Here is a 13,178-nt window from a genome sequence, read left to right as displayed (position 1 = left end):
TTAACCATCTTGGCAAAAGGTGCAAGAAAAAACTGAAAGTAAACAGAATTAATAACTGCTTACAGGTTTGAATGCATTTTGATGTTTTCCAGGATAGACTTATAAATGTTTTAGATTTACAGAAATATACTTAAAATGCCAAAATATCTACTTGTTCTTTTATATCATTTCTGCCTATAAATTTTAAGATGATTATTTTGTTAGAAGAGCACAATGAACCCCCTGGCTGAGCTGATAGAACCTTACTGCCTATCTGTCGCTTGCTTGGTTCTGACAAGGCCGAGGTATCCAGCACACTTCCAATGATCTGGTCTATGGAACACTCAACGTACTTGTCTCTCCCTTCCCTCTACCCCCTATTTTGCTCTTTAAATTTATTTTGTCACAAGGGGACTTAGGAGACAAATGACTTTTAATTTCTCACTAATTTTCATACACGAGAACTAAAAGATCTCAGTTATGTCTTTGAATTTGTAAGAACATAAAACTGTGCTTTGCAGTCATATGTTTCCTGGGATTATCAGAAGGTAGGACAGAAAAGCAGTTCCACACAGGAGCTCTGGAGTCAGCCTGGATTCAAACTCTGGCTCTGCTTCTTACAACCGGTAGGACTTTATAACCTTTAAAGTCCCAGTGCCTCAGTTTTCTCAGAGGAAAATATGTGAATTCTGGAGATTAAATGAGAAAGTGGCTAGAAAGGGCTTAGAACAGTGCCTTGCATGTAGTAAGTGCTCAATACATCTTTTTTAAAGAGAATAATTTATTTATTTATTATTTATTTTATTTTAGGCTGCATTGGGTCTTAGCTGCGGCACGCGGGCTCTTCATTGCGGCGTGCAGGCTTCTCTCTAGTTGTGGCCTGCAGGTTTTCTCTCTCTAGTTGTGGCACGCAGGTTCCAGAGCACGTGGGCTCTGTAGTTTGCGGCACACAGGCTCTCTAGTTGAGGCGCAAGACCTCAGTAGTTGTGGCACGTGGGCTTAGTTGCCCCGCGGCATGTGGGATCTTAGCTCCCTGACCAGCTCCCTGACCATGTCCCCTGCATTGTAAGGCGGACTCTTTACCACGGGACCACCGGGGAAGTCCCAGTGTTCAGTACATTTTTAACAAAAAGTGTGAAATACAGGTTTTCAAGTCTAATTATTACAGTCAGGCTCGTATGAGAAACAAAATATTAGGATATGTTGCTAATCATTAATCTTTTTCGTACTGATTCTTTTTTTTATTAAACAAACCTTTTTAAAACATCTTCTGAGTGCAGAAATGGGGGAAAACAGAGATATATAAGAAAAGTCTATGACTTTGAGTTATCAGGGTCCAATGGGAGATTCTAAAATATGCCATTATAATACAGTGGGAGGATGTTCAGTGTTAGAACACAAAGATGGGAGCTCTGCGGGGGTTGGTGGGTGGGCCGCACAGAAGGTAGAACAGAGTTTGGGACCACACTGTGGACGGGCAGGGCACTGAAATGACCGGTTCTGTTCCAGACATGCAGGTACAAGTGGGAGTTGAAGCCATGGGGTAGATGAGTCTCTAGAGACAGGTGTGTTGAGAACAGAAAAGTCAGTGATGTTTCTTTATTCATGACTAGAAATTCAAGATGAGTTTTCTTGCTCTTTCAGCTTAAAATCAATCAGTCAAAATGAAGAAAACTCTTTCTACAGTTAAGGAAAAAAAGTGTCTGTAATTAAACCCAGCTGGGGTGGGAGTTCTGCTGGTGCAGGAGAGGCTCTGCTGGAACACAGAGCTGCACCCAGGTTCCCGGTGGGCATGCTGCTCTGGGGCAAGGCTATTGAGGCTGGCTCCTGTGAGCTGGGCCTGGCAAGCTTAGTGGGGTGATTTGAAGGTCTAGTCTAAGAAAATGGTGGAGGGAGTCCTGGTGGACCAGGAGAGGGCTGGTGGGGAAGCTGGAAGGCCATGAAGGTCAAGAAGGAAGAGGTAACTTAGACAGGCAGGTGGGACTATGGCTGTATCTGCAACATAAACCAGAAAAGTTAAAAAGATGGCAAAGTCTGGGCCAAACAGAAGTGAAATGAAAATTTCCCTGACAATGATGTCAAGTGCCTTCTGTGCATTCCGCTTGGGTTTTTCCTAGTAATCTTACTCTGAGATAGTTCTCAGTTTAAGACAGGGGCCCAGTTTCAGGTTAGGGATAAAACTGCTGTGAGAACACCCCAGGACAGTGGTTTTTGGCTTTGAGATGTTTTAGGGGATGAATTAGACATGCTGTTGACAAAACCTAGATGGTCTCTGATAATCTAGGTTCTCTGCTGGTGGCCATTTTATAGTAACTCCTTTTCCAAGGTTAAAAATTGATCCTGAATGTCAATATGAAAATATTAGAAAGGCTGGGATGTAACAGGCAAAGTACTACTCTTAACTTTCACACATTGTTCTGCTCTGTTGTTACAAGAGCAGCACCAGTTTTGACCTTTCAATATTGTCCTTTTGGGCTTCCCTGATGGAGTAGTGGTTGAGAGTCCGCCTGCCGATGCAGGGGACATGGGTTCGTGCCCCAGTCTGGGAAGATCCCACATACTGCTGGGAGCGGCTGGGCCTGTGAGCCATGGCCGCTGAGCCTGCGTGTCCGGAGCCTGTGCTCTGCAACGGGCGAGGCCACAACAGTGAGAGGCCCGTGTAGCGCAAAAAAAAAAAAAAAAAATTGTCCTTTTTTGCTTTATAGAATGTTTAAAACAATCTATTTCTATCACAATTTAATGAAAAACTCAATCGAGCCAGTCATTGGGCATCATGTATACAAAGTGTAAAAGTAGTCAGAAGTAGATCAAAGCAGTTATTTTTAATTATATTACATTAGTATTACTGATGTCCAAAATCATTTTTTAGTTATTTATAATAGAAAGAGAAGCAACATATATTAAATATATGTACATACATACTACAAAATTTATATAATTGCTTTACCTCTTTGTCTTTGACTTTAATATTTAAGGAATAATATAAATTTAACTTTTAATATTTTAGATTTAACATAAGATTTAAGGATAGGCTAATTAGGGACATTTATCCACAGGGTGGAGTTTTAGAGTAGTCTACTCTGCACACACAAGAAATTAAGAACACTGACCTCCTTACTGACTTATTGGCTAGTCATTGCCTAGAATGATGTCTCCCAAACTTGTGTGGAAGCAAAGAGAGCTTCCACAACCTAAGTGTCCATCCACAGATGAATGGATAAAGAAAATGTGGTATATATATATATATATATATATATATATATATATATATATACACACACACACACACACACCTACACACATACATGCAATGGAACATTATTCAGTCATAAAAAGAAGGAAATCCTGCCATTTGTGGCAATATGGATGGACCTCAAAGGTATTATGCTAAGTAAAGTAAGTCAGACAGAGAAAGACAAATACTGTATGTTCTCACTTTATATGTGGAATCTAAAAAATCTGAACCCAAAGGAGTAGAGAGTAGAATGGTGGTTGCCAGGGGCTGGGGGTGGGGTGGGGGTGGGGGGAAGTGGAGAGATGTTGGCTAAAGGGTACAAATGTCCAGCTATAGGATAAACGTTATGGGGATTTAACGTACAGCATGGTGACTATAATTCAAAATGCTGTATTATATATTGAAAGTTAAAAAAAGAATGATAATTATGCGAGGGGATGGACGTGTTAACTAATCTTACTGTGGTAATCATTTTACAGCATATACATGTATCAAATCATCATGTTGTACACCTTAAATTTATATATATATCAATAACGTCTCAATAAAGCTGAAAAAAAAGGAAACGAACAAACAGAAAAGAGTTTCCAAAGTCAAATAAGTTTGGAAAATTCTAGGTTGAACCAAGCAGGTTTCTTTGTTTCAGGATCGATCGGTATATGGATATAACAATGCAGAATGTGGATCACCAAGAGCATGTGTAGAGTAGAGAGTCTCAAACTTATTTAATTATGGAAACTTCGAGGGAATACACTTAAAAAAATTCCCACCTAGAGAATGGGTCAAAACAACATGCATGTCTTCAGAAGTTTCTTGCCTTTGAAAACAAAATTGATTTTGGGCAGAAGTTTGATTTCAGAACCTCCCTGTCCAGCCTGTTGGTCTTAACCATAACATCACCATATATGCCAAGAAATTTAGAATTGGTTAAAAAAAAAATCCCTGAGGCTTCTTTGTAAGCAATCTCTCAATAAGAATAGAGGAGACTAGCCAAAAACTAGTGAAGATTACACAGTGGTCAACGAGTAGACAGAGTTAGATTAAATATTATATAATTTCTGCTTCATTGAATCAAAACTGCTTTTTTTGTATTTATGGCATCAGAATGCAGCCTTCCAACTATAGTATTCTACAGATAATACTTAAAATGAATAAGAATTAGTATCTTCAGATACAAATGTTTATACGTGCTAAATCTCAGTTGAAAGTGACAGAAAACCAATACAAACTAGCCAAAGAGAAAAAGGAGGGGGAGGTTTGCTGACTCACTTAACTGCAAAGGCAGGAGGGGGTAGAAAGGGGTTATGAAGGGTTCCAGGGACTCAACAGTGTTCTCAGAAGTCTCTGTTTCTTACCTCTGTAACTCTGGGGATTGCCTTACTTTCTTCTACTAATGGAAGAGGAAGAGGAAGAGTCAGGGACACAGACACCTCTGGCTTTTATTCTAGCTGCAACAAGCCCAGAGGAAAGCAATGCTCTTCTGTCCCTGATTCAGTATCTATAAACCTCAGAAGAGGACTCTGATTGGATTGGCTTTCTTCATGTGCTCATTTTTTGAATTAATCACTTTGGCCAGTGGGATAGGGTGTGACACTTGGTCAGGCCTATGTCACATGTCCTCCCACTTGGCCAGGTAAGGCAGAGCACTGGATTGGCAGCCCACCAGAATCACAAGGACTGAGCAGAGGCAGGAATGTGGTGGTGTGGGGAAGCACTTAACTAAGTAAGAAGAATACTGCCGTTATGAGACCAAAACATAAACAACACAAAACACTAAACTCTATGGTTGCTATACACGCTTTTCTTCTAACAAATAGATGGAATTACTGAAATGAAACTATATGATTCCCCCCACTCCCAACCCAATCACATACTTTTCAAGAGGCACCTGAAGTTAGTGCAAAATTGTGTTTTGGCACCTTCTGTCCTCCTTCCTTCACTCATACACAAGCCAAGTGAGGGATCACTTTGCTCTTAGGTGGCCACATTTACCATAATATATAATAGCAGTAGGAATAACCACACAAGCTGCTTGGTGGTGGAGCATTACTGGGGAGAGGAAGCACTGAGCTATAGCTATCAGTGTTCTCTACCCTCTTCTGTCTTCTTTTTCTTCATCAACTCTGTTTCTCCACTTTTTTTTTTTTACGCGCAGGCTCAGGGGCCATGGCTCACGGGCCTAGCCACTCCGCGGCATGTGGAATCTTCCCGGACTGGGGCACGAACCCGTGTCCCCTGCATCAGCTGGTGGACTCTCAACCACTGCGCCACCAGGGAAGCCCCTGTTGCTCCACTTTTGAAGCATCTCAAGAAATTAGTGCTGTATTTAAAATGCAGAAGATCCAGGGAGAGCAAAAAGGCTTTCTTCTGCACTCAGAATGGTTTCCTCTTAGACTGTACAAGAGGCGCCGGTCAGTGCCTCCCTGTCCCTGCTGCTCACAAAGGCATTCTGCCCTGGGCTTTCCTCCAGCTGAACAGTGAAACCAGGAGCCAGGTTTGTATCAAGTGTCTGTTCATTAGGGCCAGGACTAGGGTGAGGGGAGTAAGGCACTCTCCTTGATGCAGAATTTAAAAGGGTGCCAAAAAACCTCAGTAGTCGACACTAATATTTTAATGGAATATTTTTAAAAATAAAAATGAATGCCCTAAAATACATGATGAACAGAAGAGCAAAATCTTAAACAAAGATAGGATCAATACTACTGATTTTCCCTTCAGACTCAGGCTCCAATATGGCTTTAGCATGGCACTGTTACTGATCAACATTTAAAATGTTGATATTCTGCTCATCATGGAGTTTTTGTATTCATCTTTGTTTTTTAAGACATTGCCTTACAATATTTTTTATCCTGATTACTGAGTTTTTGGTACCCCCTTATGTTTTTCACCCAAGGTGAGTGCCTCACTTGTCTCACCCAAGTCTTCTGCATACACCTCACTAAAGGGGTAGGCTTGTGACCTAGGCAGTCATCAGTAGACCCCTGACTCAAGTTGGGCCAATCACACTCTTTCTCTAAACTTCAAAATGTGGCCTAAGAGACACAGAGACAGTCGTTAGATGAGAGTGGATACTTGAACAGAAAGGTCATGGTGCACTGGGGCTGGAGGAGTCATGTCAGGCCTCGTGCAGCCCAACGAAGCCCATCCAGAGAGAGAAGCAGGCATGAGAGAGTTAGGCATACACCAGACTGTATTATTTGTTCAAAATATTCTCTGTCCTCCTCTACAAGGCTCTTCTCGGTGCCTTTCTCTGTTGGAAGAGTGAATTTCCTGTAGCACCGATGTCAGTCTTGGTCACATGGTTTGTTTTAGCCAATGGAATGTAAGCAGAAGAGACATGCAATGTCTGAGTGGAAACTTTAAGTGCTATTGAGTGGTTCTGCTCTACTCCCTTCTCTCTGCCCTAAGGTTGGTGTGTTCCAAACATGCTCTTTCTGCCTAAGTTCAAGAATAAGGAGGATGTGGAGAAGGGCCAGAGCTGACTTTCAGTGGGTATTATTGTAAGAAATTATATGATATTGTTGTAATTCATTGAGAATTTACAAAATTAATTTTTTAATTAAAAAATTATTTTTTTGTTTTTTAAAACAAAAAAATTGTTTGTTACTGCAGCATAACTTAGTCCAAGCTGACTGATACACAGAAGTGAATTTAATCTCTAGATTTCCAGTTCCAGTCTCCTTGTGAGTTGATCTTATTTCCCATGAAATCCTCTGAGATCCCCTAAGTGGGTTTCTGTTCCTTACTACCAACAATCTCTGATAAAACTGATAAAAAACAATATTATTTAGAACTATTTTTTCTTAAACATTTATCATACAATAGGTTCTAGCCTCCTCTGTGCCAAGACTAAGTTATACGAATACACACACTTTGAAAGGTGCTTAGGTGAGAGAAGTGCAATTTATTGTACTCATGGTAAGGATAATTTTTGCCTGTGCATTATATTTATTACTCAATGACAGATGGCTGTGACAGTTTTCTCTAATTTTATGAAAACTGTGAGTTGATCTGAAATTCCAGTTAATAGCATCTTTTCATGGTATATACAGGAAGAAAAATTTCTGCTGCTTCAAAAGTGATAATATCTTCAAAACTGAATCATATCAGTTATCATTTTAGCTTTGTAATTGAAAAACAAAATACCTTTGTTTAATATACAAATAAGGGCTTCCCTGGTGGCGCAGTGGTTGAGAGTCCGCCTGCTGATGCAGGGGACGCGGGTTCATGCCCCGGTCCAGGAAGATCCCACATGCCGCGGAGCGGCTAGGCCCGTGAGCCATGGCCACTGAGCCTGCGTGTCCAGAGCCTGTGCTCCGCAATGGGAGAGGCCACAACAGTGAGAGGCCTGCGTACCGCAAAAAAACAAAAAAACAAAAAAATCTTTGTGTGTGTCCTTGTTCCTTGGGGTTAATTCAACTGACTATTCTCCAAGGACGCATGAGGATCTGGCTCACTCTTTTAGGCCACCTTTAAGAGTAGCCTTTGTATGGCACCTTGTGCTCTGTAAGGAGCAAGCAAATTATCCCAAATTGGGGGATGAGATTTTTATGCAGTAACTGTTGACTAGTGAGACAGTAACTTCCGTTTTATGCAAAAACTTTCTATTTTGCCAACTGAAATTAGTAAGTTATAAACATCTAAATTACTTTTTCAAAATATTTTCACAAATATAGTTTTAGGTGCTTTACATCCTGTGTGTAGGAAGCACAGAGAGGTTATAGACTTGCTTAAAATTACCAGCGAGTAAGTGGCAGCATCTGGTCTGGAACCCAGAACCTCATCTAGTTCTTTCTATTTCTGCCTCAGCACAAAGAGGAACAATTCATTCTTCTGAATTCAACATTCTCCTTAATACCTGTAAGAATATTTACAGTGCTCACAGAACGTTCTGATTATACTAAAAGTAAATTTTTAAGAAGTTAAAAACATGAACATATGTTACCTGTTACATTTACCATACAGACATCTAGATTATATTGTATTTACTGCTGATATATATTACATATATTATAATATATGTAATATATTATAATAATATATATAATAACATAATATATAATTATAATATATATTTTATATATATATATATATATATATATATAAAACTGAACACCACTTTGGTTACATTAAATAACACATTTACTACACAAATTTTTGATGAGATGCCACCATACTACAAAGCAGGTATTTTTTCCAGAAGTCTTCGAAGGTGAAACCATAATAACTGATGATTTATTTTAAAATGTTTAACTTGCAAATCTTTGTTTAAAAAAAAGAAGGTAATAGAGAAATAACATTTGAGACAAGATTCAGAATGAATAGTCAGTGTTTAGAGTACAAAGGAAAAGAAAATTCTTGCTCAACAGTACAAACACAAAGGAACGGTTACAAATGTATTACTGATTCAGTGATGGATAAAATACACCAAGAATTCAAGGATAATGTTAGATTTAGAAATATGAATTGCCAAAATTACAAAGTAATAATAATGTTTCCAATTGCCTATATGAAAATGTCTACAAAATCTTTTTTTGTGTGAGTAGCAATTCTTTATACCAACCCAAGTTTGATAAGGAATAGAGCAAGTGCTGATACTAAATAAAAAGTGTCACCAGATATTTGCCCTATAAGGCCACTTCCTGCATCATTTTTCATGGATTTTGAAGGCCATCTATATCTGAAACGTATTTAAATTTAGTCAATTGACAACTAATGAATTTCAACTAGTTGTTTTTAATACCATTTAAAAGATAAACTTCAGCCATTTTGTCTTAAATGTGTAAGATGATGACTTTCTGAGGGAAACAGTTATTTACAGGGTTTTCTTTATCCCTGGAAATGACTAAATATTAATGAAAACTTTCAGGTCTGGTGATAACTTGTGTGGATAACTAACTGCCCAACTTTGGGAGAACTACTTAGTGTAATTCTTTGCTCTCCTATGTTTTGAAGGACATAGAAACTCTGGCCCATAAGCTTTTTGTGAGGATGGAAGATAAATAGACATAGGAGAAAATCGCACATTATCACATTACCTTATTAAGGAGTTAAGGTGGGGGAATAATGTTTGTTGTTCATCTAACAGATGATAAGTAAATGTTAAAATCTGTCATCCTTCTGCCTTATATTTATTGGCAGTTTAATAATCTTGATATTGACTGAACAAAAATATAACTATTTACTCTTTTGAAAAAATGTGCAAAAGATCAGAGAAGAAATGGTCTTTTTAAAAAATGAACCAATATTCCCTTCCTAGCCTACTTATGTCATGTCTGAAGGGCTTTACATTATTCTTTTTTAGCAGACATCCAAATTTCAACCCTGTCCACACCACAGTGTCTACTCACAATGTCCATTACCGATAAAACAAATGGTTTAACATTTCAAATCTACATGGGGCTTGGCGGAGATTTAAAGGCTGCCTTTGGTCTTAATGGATAAAGTATAGGCTCTTCTTCATAGAAGAATAATGCAGTGGTTTGACCATCCTAATTAGCATGTGCCTCTAAGTTCTTTTTCCAGACAGGTGATTAGTTTCTTAGTTCCAAGGAGAGTTTTGTAGGGCAATTTAACATAGGCTATAGTTAGCAGTTTAAGAGTGAAATCATAATATGAAGAAAAAATTGGCCATGAACTAAAGTTCTGAAAACTTTCAAAATTAAACATCATTTAAACAAATTGAAGTGTTTAAAAAATAGTGGCATGTACCTAGGAGGGGAGCTCAAATTTGTGCTGAATTAAGTCTCTCCATCAGTACTAATACAGTTTAATAGACTATATGTGAGAGCATAAATGACTGTAAACATGGATCCCATTCAGTATTGAGTTGAGCTCCCAGATGGCTGAATATGGTGATGTTTTATTTTATTTTATTTTTTCTTGCTGCAAATAAAATATCAATGTTCTCCTCCTTAACCCCAAGGCCTCTCTCAAAGGCTAGCCTTTCTAGTCTCCAAGGAATGCCAGGAAACCCTGAGTGGGGCAGAGCTGATGCCTGAACACCATCTCTACTGCCCTGCCTCATCCTGGGGCTTGCAACGCAATGATGTGAAGAAAACCTCCCTACAAGAGTCCTGAACCCCTGCCTTGCCCTTTGCACACCCAACTAAGTCGATTATTTAAAAAGTAAAAGTCCAATTCATGTACATCTCCTCAAAAGTGGTTCCCTTCCTCCTAAGCAGTGTGGGCAATAACATTATAAAGATCTCTTTCCTCACGAAGCCTATTTTGTTTGTGTATGTTGTGCGGGAGGGCAATAGATAAATACAAAAGTAACATGATAGTTAAAATGTATAGCATCCCAGTTAGTGGTAAGTACTACTGAGGAAAATAAAGCGGGGAGGGAACCAAGGGGTTCAGAAAGGTCTCACTGCAAGGGTGACATCTGAATAATGATCTGAAGGAGGCAAGAGAGTGAACTGTTGAGATGCAGGCTGAAGGAACATCAAATGCAAAGGCCCCGGGTTCAGAAGGGGCCTGGTGTTGGTGGAGGAACAGCAAGAGGGACTGCGTGGCTGAAGCAGAGGGAATGGGAGGAAATGAGGGCGATGAGGCCAAGTGGGAACAGGTCATGTGAGGTCCTGGTGGACTACCCTAAGGACCATCTAAGAAACGCGGGGGGCAGTTGGAGGATTTTGAACAGAGGAGTGGCATCACCTAACAAGTCGTTAAAGGCCCTGTTCCGGAGGCTAGCTTTGGCGGAGGTACTATCAAATGACATCAGAAAGATAAATTTGGTAACAGGTGTCCCCAAATTTTCACAGACAACTACTGACTGTGAGGAAAAGGGTTGGACTCTGGACAAATAGGTGTGTGGGTGATCGATAGGAGGGGGTTACACTGGGAGACTGGGAGATGCACCTGCCTAGCTTTCAGGCCGCGAACGCGCAGAAACCTCCAGTCCTGCTACTCCAGCCCAGATCCCCTCCGCGAGGGTCAGGGCCGCAGCCTTCAGGCCGTGTTGCCATGGCGACTACAGGATTTTTTTTTTTTCTTTCTTTCTTTCTTTTTCTCCACCCCACTCCACATTCGCACACCTCTGTGCGCAAAGCACCCGGACCCGCATCCTTACTGCGCTGCCGCTGGGCTTGGGCCAGCGCCGACTTATCAGCATTCAGCTCGCGGCGTGTTCCCCGCCCCCTCTGAGAATCCAGGCTCCAGCCTATCCAGCAGCTCCAGCACCCAGCGGTCCGCGCCGTCCAGCCGCGCCCACCTCCTCCCCGGGGACCACGGCCGGAGCCCCACAACCGGCTCTGCCCTGGAGCTTCCCTGGCGGCCCTGAGCACAGTCGCGGATCGGCCCAGCTACTCATCGCCTTCCCGCACGCTGGTGGCCGCCGAGAGCTGCACGTCCGCGGCGGGGAGGGGGCGCCCTAAGCCTGGCTCGCAGGCAGCGTGCACCGGGAGACCCGCTCTACGCATCCCCGAAACAACTCTCTGGAGAGGTTCAACTCTCTGGAGAGGTTCAACTCCCCTGTGCGCCGTTTACGGTCCCCTGCGCTTCCTGCAATGCACCAGACGGGGGAAGCAGATATTGGAGGCACCTGCATTGCGCCCCAGTTGGGAGGCTCTGTGCGTAGAAGAGGGGGACCGTCTGCTGCAAAACCGGAGGATCGGAGGCGCGGGGAGTTAGGGGTGGGTTTTCTTAGGACTCACCTTGTGCAGTTTCCACATGGCTCCCAGAGCCTTGACTTCGTGGCTGGAGTGTTTGCCCTCCTCCAAGCACTGGTAGCACACGGGCATCTTGCACTGCACGCAGTACATGCTGTGGTTCTCCAGCTCGTGGTCTGTGCAGGTGGAGACCTTTCTCGGGCTCAGCCGCCGGCTCACGCGGCCCTGGGCCGGGGGCACCAGGCGGTGCTTGGCTAGGGGCCCCCGGGGCGGGTGGCAGCGCAGGCGGCACGGATCACAGTAGAAGACATCGCACTGTTCGCACATGACGGTGGCCTCCTTGGGTGCCTTCTCGCAAAGCTGGCACTTAAGGGCCGCCGCTTTGCTCTGCTGGTAGCGGTCAATTACCCCTTCCAGGACGCGGTTCTTGGGGAAGCCGCGGAGCCCCCGGTCATCCAGGATGAGGCTGCGGTGGCACTGGGGGCAGGTGATACAGGAGTTGCGGGGCACCGAGGCCAAGGCCGGTGACAGGTGTGTGGCCGGTGGCGGCATAGCCGGGGGGAACACACGTACGCCGTTGGGGGACTTCTGGCACGGGGTAGTGGGGGCGCTGGCGAACCCCCCGTAGGAGCCATAGCCGCTGTCCGCCTCGCTGTACAGGCTCATCTTGTCAAGGTCCAGATAATCATAGTCGGAGACCCCGGAGCCCGAGGCCCGTCGGCTCTGGGGCGACTCCGACTCCGGGGTCTGCACCAGGATGTTGCGGGCGCACGCCTGACATATATTGTGAGAGCAAGGCAGGATGATGGGCTCCCGATAGAAGGAGCCGCACACGGGGCATTTTAACTCTTCTTCCATCTCTTCCATGGGGACCTGGCTGGGAGCGAAGCAGCGGCGGCTGCAACTGGATCCTGAACTGACGAGGTGGCCGGCCGGCCTGTCGTGTCCAGCACCTTGGCCAGCAGCGGCGGCGGTGGCGTTGGCAGTGGCGCCTTCCCGCGTCGCTTAGGCGCCGACTCCCCGTGAGGCGCTCTCTCTGTGAGCCACCGAACCGCGGCGCCGAGCGCCAACCCGGGACCGCCCCCTCCTGCCCCTCTAGTCCCGCCCCAGCCTGTAAGCAGCGGCTTATTGGACGGCGGGCGAGAGAGCAAAGCTCTCATTGGCCACACGCCCCGTCCTTCTCCTCTCCTCCGCAGGCCACGGGGGGTTTGGTGGAGGATTCTGAGGATGAGGGGAGTCTTCGTTTCGGGCTGCATAATCTCGGGAGGGGGCCGGCGTGCGGAGGCGAGGGGACCGGGAAGGAGGGATTAGGCGGGATGACTCATCCCTCGCCCCGCTTCCTTCCGACCTCC

General features: G+C 43.6%; 1 protein-coding gene across 20 annotated transcripts in view; it reads right to left on the bottom strand.

The window, feature by feature from the left end:
• TRIM9 (tripartite motif containing 9) overlaps positions 1-12,861 on the bottom strand; it is a 110,966-nt gene extending 98,105 nt beyond the window's left edge. For 19 of the 20 annotated variants that reach the window (XM_065872664.1, XM_065872669.1, XM_065872666.1 and 16 more), the window contains exon 1: positions 11,872-12,693. In XM_065872664.1, the coding sequence (XP_065728736.1) occupies positions 11,872-12,693 (822 nt within the window). Of the gene's footprint in view, positions 1-11,871 lie in introns of all 20 variants that reach the window. The other variant, XM_065872676.1, reaches the window with a different exon arrangement.
• Positions 12,862-13,178: the final 317 nt, after the last annotated feature.

The sequence above is a fragment of the Phocoena phocoena genome, chromosome 2, assembly GCF_963924675.1.
Source record: "Phocoena phocoena chromosome 2, mPhoPho1.1, whole genome shotgun sequence".
NCBI lineage: Eukaryota > Metazoa > Chordata > Mammalia > Artiodactyla > Phocoenidae > Phocoena > Phocoena phocoena.
The sequence above is the reverse complement of the archived record's forward strand: the minus strand, read 5'-3'. Positions and strand labels throughout refer to the sequence as shown.